General features: G+C 41.1%; 1 protein-coding gene across 1 annotated transcript in view; it reads right to left on the reverse strand.

Moving 5' to 3' along the window:
* The window catches only part of OSBPL10 (oxysterol binding protein like 10), a 112,839-nt gene that overhangs the window by 14,475 nt on the left and 84,703 nt on the right, over positions 1 to 13,661 (reverse strand). The window contains exons 7-8 of the mRNA XM_035318297.1: positions 8,015 to 8,161; positions 1,602 to 2,085 (exon numbers count right to left, since the gene is read on the reverse strand). Of these exons, the coding sequence (XP_035174188.1) occupies positions 1,602 to 2,085; positions 8,015 to 8,161 (631 nt within the window). The remainder of the gene's footprint in view (positions 1 to 1,601; positions 2,086 to 8,014; positions 8,162 to 13,661) is intronic.

Consider the following 13,661-nt stretch of genomic DNA (forward strand, 5'->3'; position numbering starts at 1 on the left):
TTGCTTACATGGACAAAAAGAAAAGATGAGTGACAGCTATAAACTGGTAACACCAAACTTCCTCCCCAAATGCCCACCATAAAGACAGTGGGAAACCTTACAATAATAGGTTCACCATTTCAGATGTTCCCCAAAGCCTGCCTCTACTGCTGGGATCTCTCCAGGACTACGAAAAAAGGAAAGGGGTGAGTTGGGTAAGGGAGGGTAGGAAGGGAATTTGTTCTCACAAACACAAATTAAACAATCCTTGGAGTAGGGAAGCAGTTAATTCCTAGACCCTTCTCTCTCAAAACTGGGACACATCAGGACTTTGAAGTCTTAAATAATCCCCACAGTAGACATCCCCAATGCCAGGGAACTGCATGTGCTAGCAGCAACAAGAAGAATTTCCCAGCTCCTACATAATCATAAGTGGCTTTCTGTTTGATTTTGATCCCACTAAACAGCTCCCTTCACTGAAAAGAAAACAGTATCAGAAATAGATAAGTACTGGGAAAACGCGGCAAGTGAAACCACTGACTCAGGCTGGAAGCAGTACAGTAAGGAGATGGACAGAAGGACCCATCTCCCTTCTCAAACTCCCTTCCCACCTTCCTTAGCCCTGTCTAAAAAGCAGAATACCTAAATCACAGAAAGAATGAAGCAGCAGCATTGTTACAGACTTCAACTGTAACAACAATATCAGATCCAGCAGTGAAGTAGTTTCAAGGCTCTTCCACTTGCGGGTGCGAAGAAGGGAACCTACTGACACGAGGAACGAAGCATCTGTAGACATTTCCACTGTTTGAATTTGTTCTTTACTTCCAGTAGAAACAGCAGAGCCTAGCTGTATGTTTTCAGATATCAGGTGGGTTTTTTTAGTCACCATAATTGTTTTGTTCTACTTTTCTACTGTCTTCAACGCTGATAGTATTTAACATAACAATGGCGAAAAGAAGTAATTGCTCTAAGTTGTCCTGGTGTTCCTGTGATTGCTCATTAAGAGCACAGTCTAAAAACTAGTTAAGGCAAAATACAAAAGTAATACTACAGGAAATTATCTTCAAATGGCAAAAGGGACTAAGCCATTTGAAACATTAAATCAATAGATTAGCAGGCGGTAACAACACTGATCCGGGTGTGTTTAACGGTTCAGATCATTCAGTAATTAAATTGTTACAAGTCCCCGTTTTTCTGAATTCTTGCTGAGCATTCAATTATCACAAAGCAGACTGTGCATGTATGATACAGTAAGTAATGATTTATACCTCACCTATATGACCTGCTGTAAAGCTTGAGACACAACGCCAACTTAGCAAGCACTACTGAAACCATGATTCTTTACAGAAACTATGAAAAAAAATGTTAGGCTTAAGTACAAACATATTTTTTTCCTATTTCTTTGCTCCAGTTGTGAAACTCTCCAATACCAAATTAGATATTACTTTAAAAGTGAGCAAGACAATGAAAAATGTTTTTACAGAGCACAGTGTCAGCAGACATTTGCTAGTGCAGTTTAACATGTGACTGTACTTCAGATACAATTTACAGTCCCACACAAATAAGCTTGTTGTTTTGCCACCCACAACATTAGCTAAAGAAAATAAAAGCACATTTCTTACCTTCACCTACCATAGAAACACCTATCGACATGCCCATAAACTTGCTTTTGGTCCATACGTGAGCGTTCACACACATTTTCTTCTCCTTGCACTCACAGTAAAAGCAAGATACCGGTGGATGATGGGACACTTGTTCAGCCACAAACCTCAGCTTGTAGCACGTGGACTGGTCCTGGCCAAACTCCTTGGCTGGGTCCTTAGAAACCGCAGAGGCACCGTTAGTTCTGAATGGTTTCACTTTATCTTTAGGCACATCCCATGAGCAATGAAACGTTTCACCAATTATAGGGTTATAGGGCTTCTTGGCAACCGCTCCCTTTCGGCCTTCGTGAAAAGCTGTTAGATAATACTCCACAAAGCAGATAATTCTTTCCTCGGGAGTGGCTCCAGCTGCAATTGACAAAAACAGGTCTGGATGGGCCATGAAATTTGCATACATCTCCAGCAGGGATCTTTTCTCCAAAATAAATGTTGGAAGCACTACCTGTATGCAAAGCAGACAAAGGCAGATATGATTTCCCCATGATCATACTACAGCGAGGCGTAGGGGAGAGAACAGTTAAGACAGCTGCAATTCTGGCATAGCCAAGTTTCAGGATAGCATGTTTTCCTCCCCTCTGCCACAGCAATTTCCTTTTCTTTCTACTGTAAATAATGAGCGAAGGAAAAAGCAGCAGCCTCGACAGCAGTGCAGACTGCTTCCTATTTCATTATGATTCTCAACAGTAGCTCAAGCAACAGGGAGGTACTGTTCCGATCACATGAAAATTTTCCTTTTCCTCTCCTCTCAGTTAACACACAAACCATTGTTCTTATTTTTCCTGGTTTACAAGGCACAAAACCATACTTGGATGTAAAATGATTTAGTTCTACCATCAACGAACCATGCCCTGCCATCGTCTGTGTCCCCCCTACCTTGCCACCCCTCTGTTCTCCGGACACCCCCAGGCACACGGCGCACCCCTTGTGTTTTGTAGTGTACCATACAACCGTTGTGAGCTGCTGCATGCCTTCACCTTATTTCAGACAAGCTGAAACAAACAAAAACTGCACAAACTGTTACATCAGTGCCCTGGGACTGGAGAAGCTCCACAGGGCCCAGAGGGACCCCAGGGCTGAGCATGAGGCAGCCCTCTCTACAGGCAGCTGGCCCCAAGTGATTTGGGCACAACCTCGAGTGGCTCATCTAGCAGTGCAAATGTCACCTAAGTGACATTCCTAAGTCCTCCACTTAGGAATAATGCTTTGTTAGAAGCTTTCAATAAAACAATGTGAGTGCGCTAAGACAGGCAAGGGCTATGTGACCTAGAATCATTTATTTCTCTCCATTCCTTGGCCACCTCCACTCCCCCCACCCTCCGTACCTTGTGCAGAGGAGATCAGAGGTCACTCTCGTGTGACCAGCAAGGGATTTCTGACACACACACGCAGCACACTCCTGGAATCAAGTTGTTCAGTGATGCCACATGGAGAACAACTGTTGTTGTCCTCTATTATAGCAATTCTGCTTTCCTCCTTTAGCTCCCTTCCTTTTCCTCCTTAATTCTTCACTTCATTTACTCATTTCTTTTCCCAAAGGGGAGGGTTACTTTGAGCAGGCAGGGAACCACCCTTCAAACAAATACATCTGCTCCCTACTCTTGCCCTGTGTTATTATTCTAAGTGGGACCAAAGCACAGTTCAGACCTTTGAATTCCATGAATAATAGAATAGAAGCTGACAAACTTTTATTCGTGATGTAATTATTTCCAAAGAAAACTTTTAAATGTGAAAAAATAACCTAGTCACAATGGTTTGGTCTTAATATCATCACAGTAAGTCAACATACCACAGACGCGCGCACACAAAAAAACGATCACTGCTCCATTTGGTAACATTCACTCTCCTACACATGTATAAATAATACAGTCATTTATAGGCTAATAGTTTTACAAGCTTAGGCATAAATCAAGCCAAGTCCCCTCTGTAATATTCCTCTGAAAGCCTTGAGGACTCTACACAGTCTCTTTTACTAAAGTAATAAGGCCCCAAAAAGATACCAACACCTTAATCTTAGGCCACATGTGGCAAACTCCTGAGTGCTAAATACAGTCTGCAGTCCCTGTGGTGGTGTGACAGTGGGGGAGAGGGGCTGAGGAGATTGGTTTGTGAGGGTGGAATTTAAAAGTTTGGAAGCAAAAGTGGAAAGACAGGACATTTTCTTAGGGTATTGTAGGTCTTGAAACAATTCCATCTTAGCTGCAGCATTCTCACTCTGACCAAATACTCGTCTGATACAATCTTTAAAAATGCAGGTCAGCATCACCGACCCACAACACAGAATCTCGTTTTAATATGAACTGTACAGTCAAAGACCAGCTTGTTAAAGGGGAAGCTGACAGCAACACAGCCAAAACCTGTGACTTGCGTCTAGAAATACTGGCAGTGACTACCATGAGCTCACTGCACAGACTGGAAAGGGCAAGGAAACTTATCTGAATAAAAAGCACTGCATCCCTCTTCATGTCCAAGTGGCTGACTCTAAGAGTGACCCTTATTAGCACAAATGAAGAAGGAAAGGAAACCATGGACCGTGCTTAAGATGATACAAATTTGATATGATACAACATTAAGACTGCTGCGGTTTCATCTCGTTGGCTTGATTGTGGAAATGCAGCCCTCATAACCACTCTTGCAAGCACTAGCTACTTTGCAGCTACTTACTTAACACAGCTACTAAAGCGACGTTACAAACCACTGGCCATTTTTTATTATTCAGTTTCAGCAATCAATTTGAAATTTGAACTCCAGCTCAAATGATCTTGCTCTAAAAGCCCAACTAAAATGCAAACTACACCCTTACCTGTAGCAGGAAAGAAACTTCACAGAACAGAGTAATTGGATTGTTCCCTCAAAAGGAGGCAGAAGGGCATATCAAAAAACTATTCGACTTTCAAAGCTTACGCAGCTTCAGTATAATAAAAATTCTCTAGAAAACAGCCATGCACTTGTGCTAGCAACTCTAGGCTCTAAAAGAATGAGGTTTTCAACTTTTCTGCGCCAAACAGAATGCAGTCTAGAAAAGTCAATTAGGATCTGAATTCTTTATGTTGGTTTTGGACTGCGTCATTTGGTTGTGTTTTTGTTGTTGTTGTTATTACATAAAGGTCAAAACTGTCTAATATCCTTCTCCAAGGATAAGCTAGCATGACAACTAAATGGACAGAGATCTCTCCAGAATAAATACCAAATCTCCAAAGTTCGAAGCAATGAATCTTCTGATTGCACACTAAAATGTTAGAATAATCTCCATCCTTGCTACTGTCTCTCAGGCTTCACAGTGAAAAGGAAGTAGTTTAACAGGCATTCTTCCCTTTTTCTGGAGGTTCTTCTTGAAAACAGATTTTTATCACCTTTTCAACTATTTACTGTGAGGCAAAAGATGGGTGTCAGCAGTGTTACCCATTTTTCCTCAGAAACCTGACCACCATACCCCATGCCGAGATTTTCACTACCTTAGAGGGACAAAAATCTACTGTCATCTGTGGCACTGCGGGACTAAAATAAGGTATTTTCTTCCCTCTTAAGTTATGAACTACAATATATATTTACCTTGTAACTTTAAAACAGAAGACATTACGAACAAACTGCAGTGTTAATTTACACCCGGTTGCTACGCCGCAGAACTACTGGCAGCCGTTTATTTTTAGTAGAGTTGTAACTGCGTAGGGAAGGTAAGGGAATGCGTGGGGGTGGCCATCCATCTGTACAAACTGTTAGCATTCATTTCAATCCTTTAGGTGCCATTTGCCAATGCATTTATTAGGCTGGCAGTGATTTCCAGCACTATTTTTCATTTTTTAAAAGACAGTAAACAATTTAGAAGCTTGGTGTTTTCTTTATTTTTTTTGTTTTGCTTTGTTTTCCAGCAATGTCACTTTTAAGTGATGTGTAAAGTCCAACGTCTCAGCTCTGTACAACATCCTGCCACCAGGACCTGCTCCCCAACACAGCTCTTGCCAGCAGCTCTTGCAGTCCATTTAGCCACCACTAAGACTAGCCTGTTCTAGCAAATCCCCGTGAGGATTTGATACTTCATTGTGTTTGTTTTTTTTTTTTTTACTGTTTAATCTTCATTAAAAGGCACGCCAGCATGACACACTTCAAATGTGAAACACCTCTACAGCACTAAATATGGCTGTTAGCACTGTAGGAAATGCATGTCACTGCAGGCAAGGCTAACGCCAACATAAGCAAGTACCCCTTAGGAAAAGGAAAAGATGCTATTTCCTCTGATATGATACAAGAGATAATGATTATGCATCCAGAACCCAAAGCCAGCAAAGGCTCAGGAGAGCTGTTTGTTCATGTGTGTATCACCTTACAATCCTGAGCTCCTAGAAGGAACTAAAGAAACAACGCTGGGGAAGAAGGCAGAAAAAAATGCAAACGTATAAAAACATCCTCTGATGTTAGCAACTACTGTGTCACGAGCACTTCCAGCAGAAGCTGACTAGCACCAAGGCTATCTGAAATCTGACATTCATAGGAATAATGAAAACTAAGCAGTGTAGCCAACAAACCGAGCTGTGTCGTCACACGTCTGCGGCCCTAGGGGCCTCATGTCAGTAAGCAAAGTTAATAAAAACAGAACAACAAAAAAGCAGCCAGCTGTCTTGTAATTTTTTATTTTAATCCTTAAAATGGTCAGAAAAGTGATGTGCAAATGTGGCACGTCTCATTAATACTCATCATATGTGTATTCGTGCACCACACACACTAGAGAGATCTAACTCTGCCATATGCCTGTTCCTCTTTTCAGGTTGTGGGTATTATACAGACACATCCACGCATACTAATGTTTTACCATAGTACAGATCTGGTAATATTCACCGCTATCCTCAAAAACTGTATAGGAAATGCTTTGATACATATTTACCTCCTTATTTTTCATATAAATGTTTACATTTCCCTTATTTACAGGAATTAATTTTATTTACATTAATTGTGTGTCTTTGGGGTTTTTGTATCCTCTGCTGTGACAAAAACAGGACACTGGAAATCATACAAGAAAAATCTTGTTCGTTACTAAGACAGAATGTTTTAAAGACACACAGGAATAGCAGATAAGGAATCTTAGTCCACTTTAAATATTATGGACTCGGACAGCCTTAGTGAAACAAAACAGAAAATAGGAAGAGCTACTAATGGTTGAAGAACATAAGAAAAACACCAAAAATGAACTGTACCTAATGCCAGACATACTAACAAGTGACAGGTATAAATTATTCACAAATTAAATGACGGAATGTTTGTCCTATTCAGAATAAAACATTAATTTCCGTGTAGCTATTCAAAAGCTATACTTAGCAACGGAACATGGGGTTGCTCAGTCTTAAAAACGTTAGTGTTTTTAAATACTGTCGATTGTTCCAGAGGAAGCAGAGAAGACTATGTTCAGAAGGCCTTTTTACAAAAGTAACAGTAACAATAGATTTTGATTAATATATGAGATCAAGGGGAAAGCTGGTGTAACTCCTCAAAATATTAACATGCCCATGAGAAGAACCTACCATTTAGCTATTTCACATACAAGTGTAATTCTCTGGTCATCCCAAACTCTGTTGCTTGTTTGTTTTTTTCTAATTTGTGGAAGGAGCAAGTCAGAATAAGCTCTTATTTATGGGAAGTAGTTTAAAGGCTTTTTTGTTTGCTTTAGAAGTAGAAAACCTTTGTGGAAGGAACAGGTACTCCATATCTTTCAAAAAATCTCCTTGATTATGTATTAAAGCCACTGGAATACACAACTATTCAAAAAAAATGCATTTCCTGCTTCTGAACATCTGCATAATTTTCAAAAAGCCAAGGACTTATGGGAAATTTCTCAGTCACTAAAATCTCTCTGCTCATATCTGTATAGATAAGCTCATAACAATACTGGTTCCAGGACCAGAAGGATGCATGGAAGGTTGAACTGGTGAGCTGCTTAGCACAAACAAGGACTGTGGCACACTGAAGCCTAGCTTCTTTACCCTTTTTTTTTTTTTTAAGCTACCAAGTAATTAAATGGAATTCATTCCACGAAGTGGTAACTCGAACACAAATCTTCATCCATAAAATTGACATTATGGTTCCTCACACACTTGGTGCCCCCTGACTTAATGTACACATGGGATACATATACAACACATGGTTGATTCGAAAGACTTGAAAAAAATAAAAAGAGGAAAAGTTTCTAAATCTTTTTGGTTGGTTGGTTTTGTTTTGTTTTTTTGTTACAGTGACTGCTGTGGCCACTTCATGTGAAATCCTGCCTAGCAGACAAGAGGAATCCATAGCTCTCTGAAACCACACCCTTATGAAGAGGTAAACTTACCTACAAGGGCGAACACACACACACACACACATATTATAAAAAGAGATAGTGTCCATACCCTGGTAAGGTCCATGCCAAGTTTAAGCTGAGAGATGAGATGGAGAATTACACTACGCTGATCATCCATGACTCCTAAATCCTCCTCTTCATTATCTTCAGTATCTGTCATTTCATCTTCAACTAGGATCAACTCAGAAGCTGAATGCTGAAATGAAAAGAAACATCACCATCTGGACTACAAGATGCAATATGTTTTTTCCCCACTATATATGTATAAAACGGAGCTGGCTCAAGGGAATAAAAGACAGCCTCTGTTAAAAAAAAAAAAAAAAAAGTACAAATTAAAAAAAAGGCCAGTGATGGGTTCACAAAGTATTTTGATCCTATCCTCAGAACAACTGTGGTAAGTATCACTGTATGCTAATTTACACATTATCTTCCCATTAACATACTGCAGTGATGTCAGCCAAAAAATAGAATAAAATAAAAAGTCAGAGCATGTTAAAGTAACAGCTTTTCTGCTTATTAAATAGAGGTATACTATTGAAAATGAGTCTTCAAGAGTTTTTCATAATTCTCACTGAGGTATTGCATGACCTGATTTCACTTTTTCCCCCCCTTTCCTCTATCCATGTTCTGAAGTTAGATATTTAGGTAAGTCTCAAATAAAATGTTAATCGTTAAACCACTACAGTAAAGACTATCAACAGAAGAAGATAGAGACTATCGAGTACGCGACTTTGGGAAAAAAAAAGAAAGAAATTAGATAATTCGATTACTGGGGTTAAGGCAACACCACGGGTCTTCATAACATTTGCAACGTTATGCTGCTTCGCAGCACAATAGCGATGCTGCCCGTTTTCCAGACATACTAGCTGAAGATCAAGAGAGAGGCATCGTGCTATCTCCCTTCAAGAGGAACTTGACAACAGAAGGGGATAATGATTTATGACACTTTATTTCCCCTCCGAGTTTCCAATATATTAACAATAGCAAACAAAAATAACAAACAGGTGGTGGTTATTTTGTTCAGTCCACCGAAACCACTCTGCAAGCCTTCCAGACGTATCTTCAGGTAACTTTTTTGTCTTTAAAAAAAAAGTTGGGTTACGTAGCTGAAAAATGTACAGCCCAGAATTTCATTATTCCCCAAGGAGTCCGTGGTGTGACACAGTGCTACCTGCAGAAGTGGGAATTCCTTCATGCTAAGCAGCACATTCCTGCAGAAACAGCTGGCTTGCTGCATTAAAGGGGAAAATATTCAGCTCACTGAAAGTCTTTGCAACTGAAAGTTTCATTAAAAATAGCTGATACTCAGAAATAGGTTTCAAAGAAAGTATTTCTGAACGATCACATTAGAGATCCCTCAGGTGAATAACAGCTTGTGTAATGAGAGTGCTTCGCAAATTTATTTACTGCACATTTCCAAAATTTTAATTAAGTTTTTATTTCCTTTTTAAAACAAAAAAAAAATTGAAAAAATAAATACATGTTCAGGTGGCTATTCACAAAAGCGTATCTATTTGGTGAAATGCAAGGACATCTAAAAGACACTCTGCAATTACTTTTTTTTAGAAAGTAGAATATGTAGCTTACATAAAACAGAATCTGGAGAGCTGTAACCTCAACAGCTTGGTGTTTTTCAAAAGGACAAAACCGCACTTTCCTCTTCCCACTCCCTCAGCAAATAAAAGAACAGAATGATAAGCACTTTCCTCCCAAAACACACAGAAGCTGATGCCTTATTGACAAGTTCAATCAACAGAAAGCCTGACAACCTCATACAAAATTATCAGCTGGGGAGACATAAAATAGCAGAGCCCGGCCCTGTTGTAGGGGCCGTATTTCATTTGGAGGGACTGTGGAAAAAGCAGAACTTACAGCAGGCGTTTCCACAGGAGGTTTCCCTTTGATCCAGCTTGACCTCATTGAGAGCAACGAGCTACTGAATAAGCACTGCTTCTGCTACTGCCATGAACCGAGCTCACGGCAAACAAGCTCCAGCAGGAATTAATAGTGCGAGGGAAAAGCAAGGGAACCTCCCTTCCTCACTCCCACCCCCTTTTTTTTTTTCCTTGATATCCAACGAGTTTGAGAGAGCGTGCTGGATGTCAATCTGCTCCTTGCGTTTCTAGTCACATGATACTGAGATCAGGGAGCTTAACTGCAAACTGCTCCCATGGGGAAAACGTTGCTGCTGTTTCCCAAAGGATATCCCAGTGGGCTGTTCTCCAGGGTTGGACTGGGGGCAGAATGAGGGAGAAAGAGAGAGAGAGAGAGAGAGAGAGAGAGAGAGAGAAAGTGCTAGCAGGTAACAAGCTTTAAAGTTAATATATAACATTTAAGTAACCTCTATTATTAACAGCATCAGAAAATAAACAATCTACACATCAACTAGGTTACAGACCAAAAAATAGAGAGAATTTTCTTTTGCTCCTGAAGACTGCACATTCAGCCGGGGACAGAACCCCTTCTTTCCTACCTGCTAAAGCAGGTATTGCCTTTCTGTGCCTTTCAAAGCACTCCTAACAGGACACCAGCTGCCCCTGGTTGCTCCTGGACAAAATGAACACAGCAGGAGGGAGCAGCTCTAGAAGCAGGCTGGCTGCTCAGGAAAGAGGTTTTCGCATTGTTTTAAATGACAGACTTGCTGCTCATCAGGGAGGATAAGTATAATGTAACATGGGGCTCAAGCGTGTTTAATGACCACTCTGCAATAAGGACTATAGTTTTAATTGTCTTAGCTATTTTAAGATGTGCAAGGGCACTGAAAAATCCCACTCGTTACTGCGAGAGCTTTCAACAAAGTAGGGAGCTCCATTGAGTGCAGAATGACATCAGTTGTCTGCATCCTTTCTCACTTTCCAAGGAAGTAAGAATTTAAGTAGCAGGTTAAAATTTTCATCACCGTAACTGAATGGCAGTCACCTTCAGTAAGCAATGTCCTTTACATATTTTCTTCTTTTCATTTGTTGTTCTAGGTAATTCAGTAATTACCTTCTAAGAGTATAGAAAACAGAAATTTGTTTTTCAAGAAATGCAAACTTTCTTCAAACAAACAAACAACAACAACACACACCACCATGTAAGCACAATATAGAGTGTTAGGCCATGCAGCCACAAAATACAAAGCTCCTGTATCTTTAAAATGCCACAAAAGTGCAACCAGGCTTTTATTTCTTTTTCTTTGAACAGAAAATGGTATGCAGTTTAGTATAAACCTATGCGTAAGCATACACTAGAATGCAAAAGATTACACTGAGCGATTATCCTGTAATGGCAGCTTTTCTGAATTATTATACATACGACTGGTTTTTTTCCCCCTTGTAAAACAGAATTGCAAAGCTGAACTAGGAAAGCAGTGATCTGCTCCATTCCTGTGTGGCCAGTGCCTAAAGTAAAAGCCATTGAGCTGTGCAGCTCAGCCCAGGAACAAATAACAGAGCTGGGCTTGGGGGCTGACCCTGAGAATCAAATACTGAACCTCTTACGAGCAAGCACCAAAGGACAGCCTTTATTTAAAATCATTTTAATCAACACATTTCCAACAGTGGGCTGAAGTACCTAGATTCTTTGGAAAAACCTGAATGAAAACAGCAGACCATTTCTAGAAATACCTCTTAAGGTTTTAAGCTTCCTGCTTCAGAGTTTAAAAGCAGAAGACATGAAAACACACTCTAGAAGCGATCTATTATAAACAAGTCGCTTCATTAGAACTGGGTTCAATTAATTTAGAAAGGTCATCTGCTGGGATAAGAAACTGATGTTCTCGTCAGCGGTCTTCATCAGACAACATGATGATTCTTCATTAACAGATGAAATCTGTACGGGAAAGTAACAGCTTCTGAAGGAAACGCTGCATTTTTGAAACTTCTTCAGGAAAAAGACACTTGTACAAACCTGGGATAGAATCACAGAGTTAAAAGTTATGTTTCTGTCAAAGGACAAAATTCCCTCTCTTCTTCCATAGCCTCTTCCACACATTTCAGTTTTTTCAAATTTTAACTCCTGTGCTGCAAACCAATTTTAGATCATTAGTTCAGTTCTAAGGCTCGGGGCTCAGTTTCCAACATGCTTCACATGCTCTATCATGCAACAGGACTGTTGAGCACGGCATAGATCTCATCTCATTTATTTTGGGAGCATAGCGGGGGAGGACATTGGAGAAAACAGAACATGCAGAATCACTGCATCACTTCGGTCAGAAGGGATCTCTGTTACTCTAAACCCCCTGCGCAAGCAGAGCCAGCTAGAGCTGGCTGCCCAGGACTTTGTCCAGTTGAGTATTGAGTACCTCCAAAGATGCAGAGGCCCCACACCTCTAAGCAACCTGTGCCACTGTTTGAACACCTTGATGTTAAAAAAAGTGTTTTCTGATGTTCACACTGTCTTTCTCATGCCTGTTGCCTCTTGTCACATCACTGGAGGAAAGTCTAGCTCCCTCTTCTTCACACCAGCCTATCAGTTGTTGATGAGATCCCCTGGCCCTTCTCTTCTCCAGGCTGAGCAGTCTTAGCTCTCTCAGCTCCTCATGATGTGAAGGATGCTCCAGGCCCTTAACCACCGTTGTGGCCCAGCACTGGACTTGCTCCAGAAAGACCATGTCTTTCTTGTAGTGGGGAGCCCAGAACTGGACACAGCACTGCAAACATGGCCTCGTCATTCCAGGTGGAGGGTAAGGGATCATTTCCCTCTACCTGCTGGCATGGCTGGCTCATCATCAGTGTGTTGTCTACCAGAACTCCTGGGTCTTTTCTGCTGCAGGGGCTTATCCTCAGGTGCACAATTTTGCATTTTCCTGTGTTGAACTTGATGAGATTCCTCTCCATCCTTCCTGTGAAGGTCTATTTCAATGCAGCAGGACTCCACAGCATCAGCCACTCCTTCTAGTTTTGTATCTGCAAACTTGCTGAGGGTGCACTCTGGCTTTAACGAAGATGTTGAACATTACTGGCTCTAATGGTGAACATTGGTGCACGCCATTAGTGATTGGCCTCCAGCTGGACTTCATGCCTCTGATCACAACCCTCTGAGCCTGCCCCTTCAGCCAGTTTTTGTTCCACCTCGCTTAATTTATCCATTACCCTGTCAGTTTGTTTGTAAGAATGTTATGGAAGACAGGGTCAAAAACCTTACAAAGTTGAAGGTAAACAATATCCACTGCTCTCCCCACATCCACCAAGCCAGTCACCTTGTTGCAGAAGGTCATCATATTGATAAAGCATGCAAATTTGTAAGTCCATGCTGACTACTCCTGGTCATCTCTTTGTCTTTGAAAATGGTTTCCAGGGTTAGTTATTCCACCATCTTCCCAGGGACTGAGGTGAGACTGACCAACCTGCAGTTCCCCAGGGGTTCCTTCCTGCCCTTCTCAAAGAAGGAGTGACCTCTCCCAGTCACCAGGACTCTTCAAAGATAATAGACAGTGACCCTGCAATTACGATGGACACCTCCCTCCATGCTCAAAGGTGCACCCTGTGGGGCCCCACGGACTTATGTATGTTCAATTTAAGTGCTCCTGGTCCTTCTCACCAAGGGTACCTCTTCCTTCCTTTAGTACCTTCTCAGAGGCCTGGGATTCCTGAAGGCTGATCTTAGAGTAAGGACTGAGGCAAAGAAGATGTGGCATAACTCAGCCTTTCCTCCGTTACAGTAATAAGCAGTCCATCATCATAATAAGCAGAGACCATATACACATCCTGACA

The sequence above is a fragment of the Oxyura jamaicensis genome, chromosome 2, assembly GCF_011077185.1.
Source record: "Oxyura jamaicensis isolate SHBP4307 breed ruddy duck chromosome 2, BPBGC_Ojam_1.0, whole genome shotgun sequence".
Lineage (NCBI taxonomy): Eukaryota > Metazoa > Chordata > Aves > Anseriformes > Anatidae > Oxyura > Oxyura jamaicensis.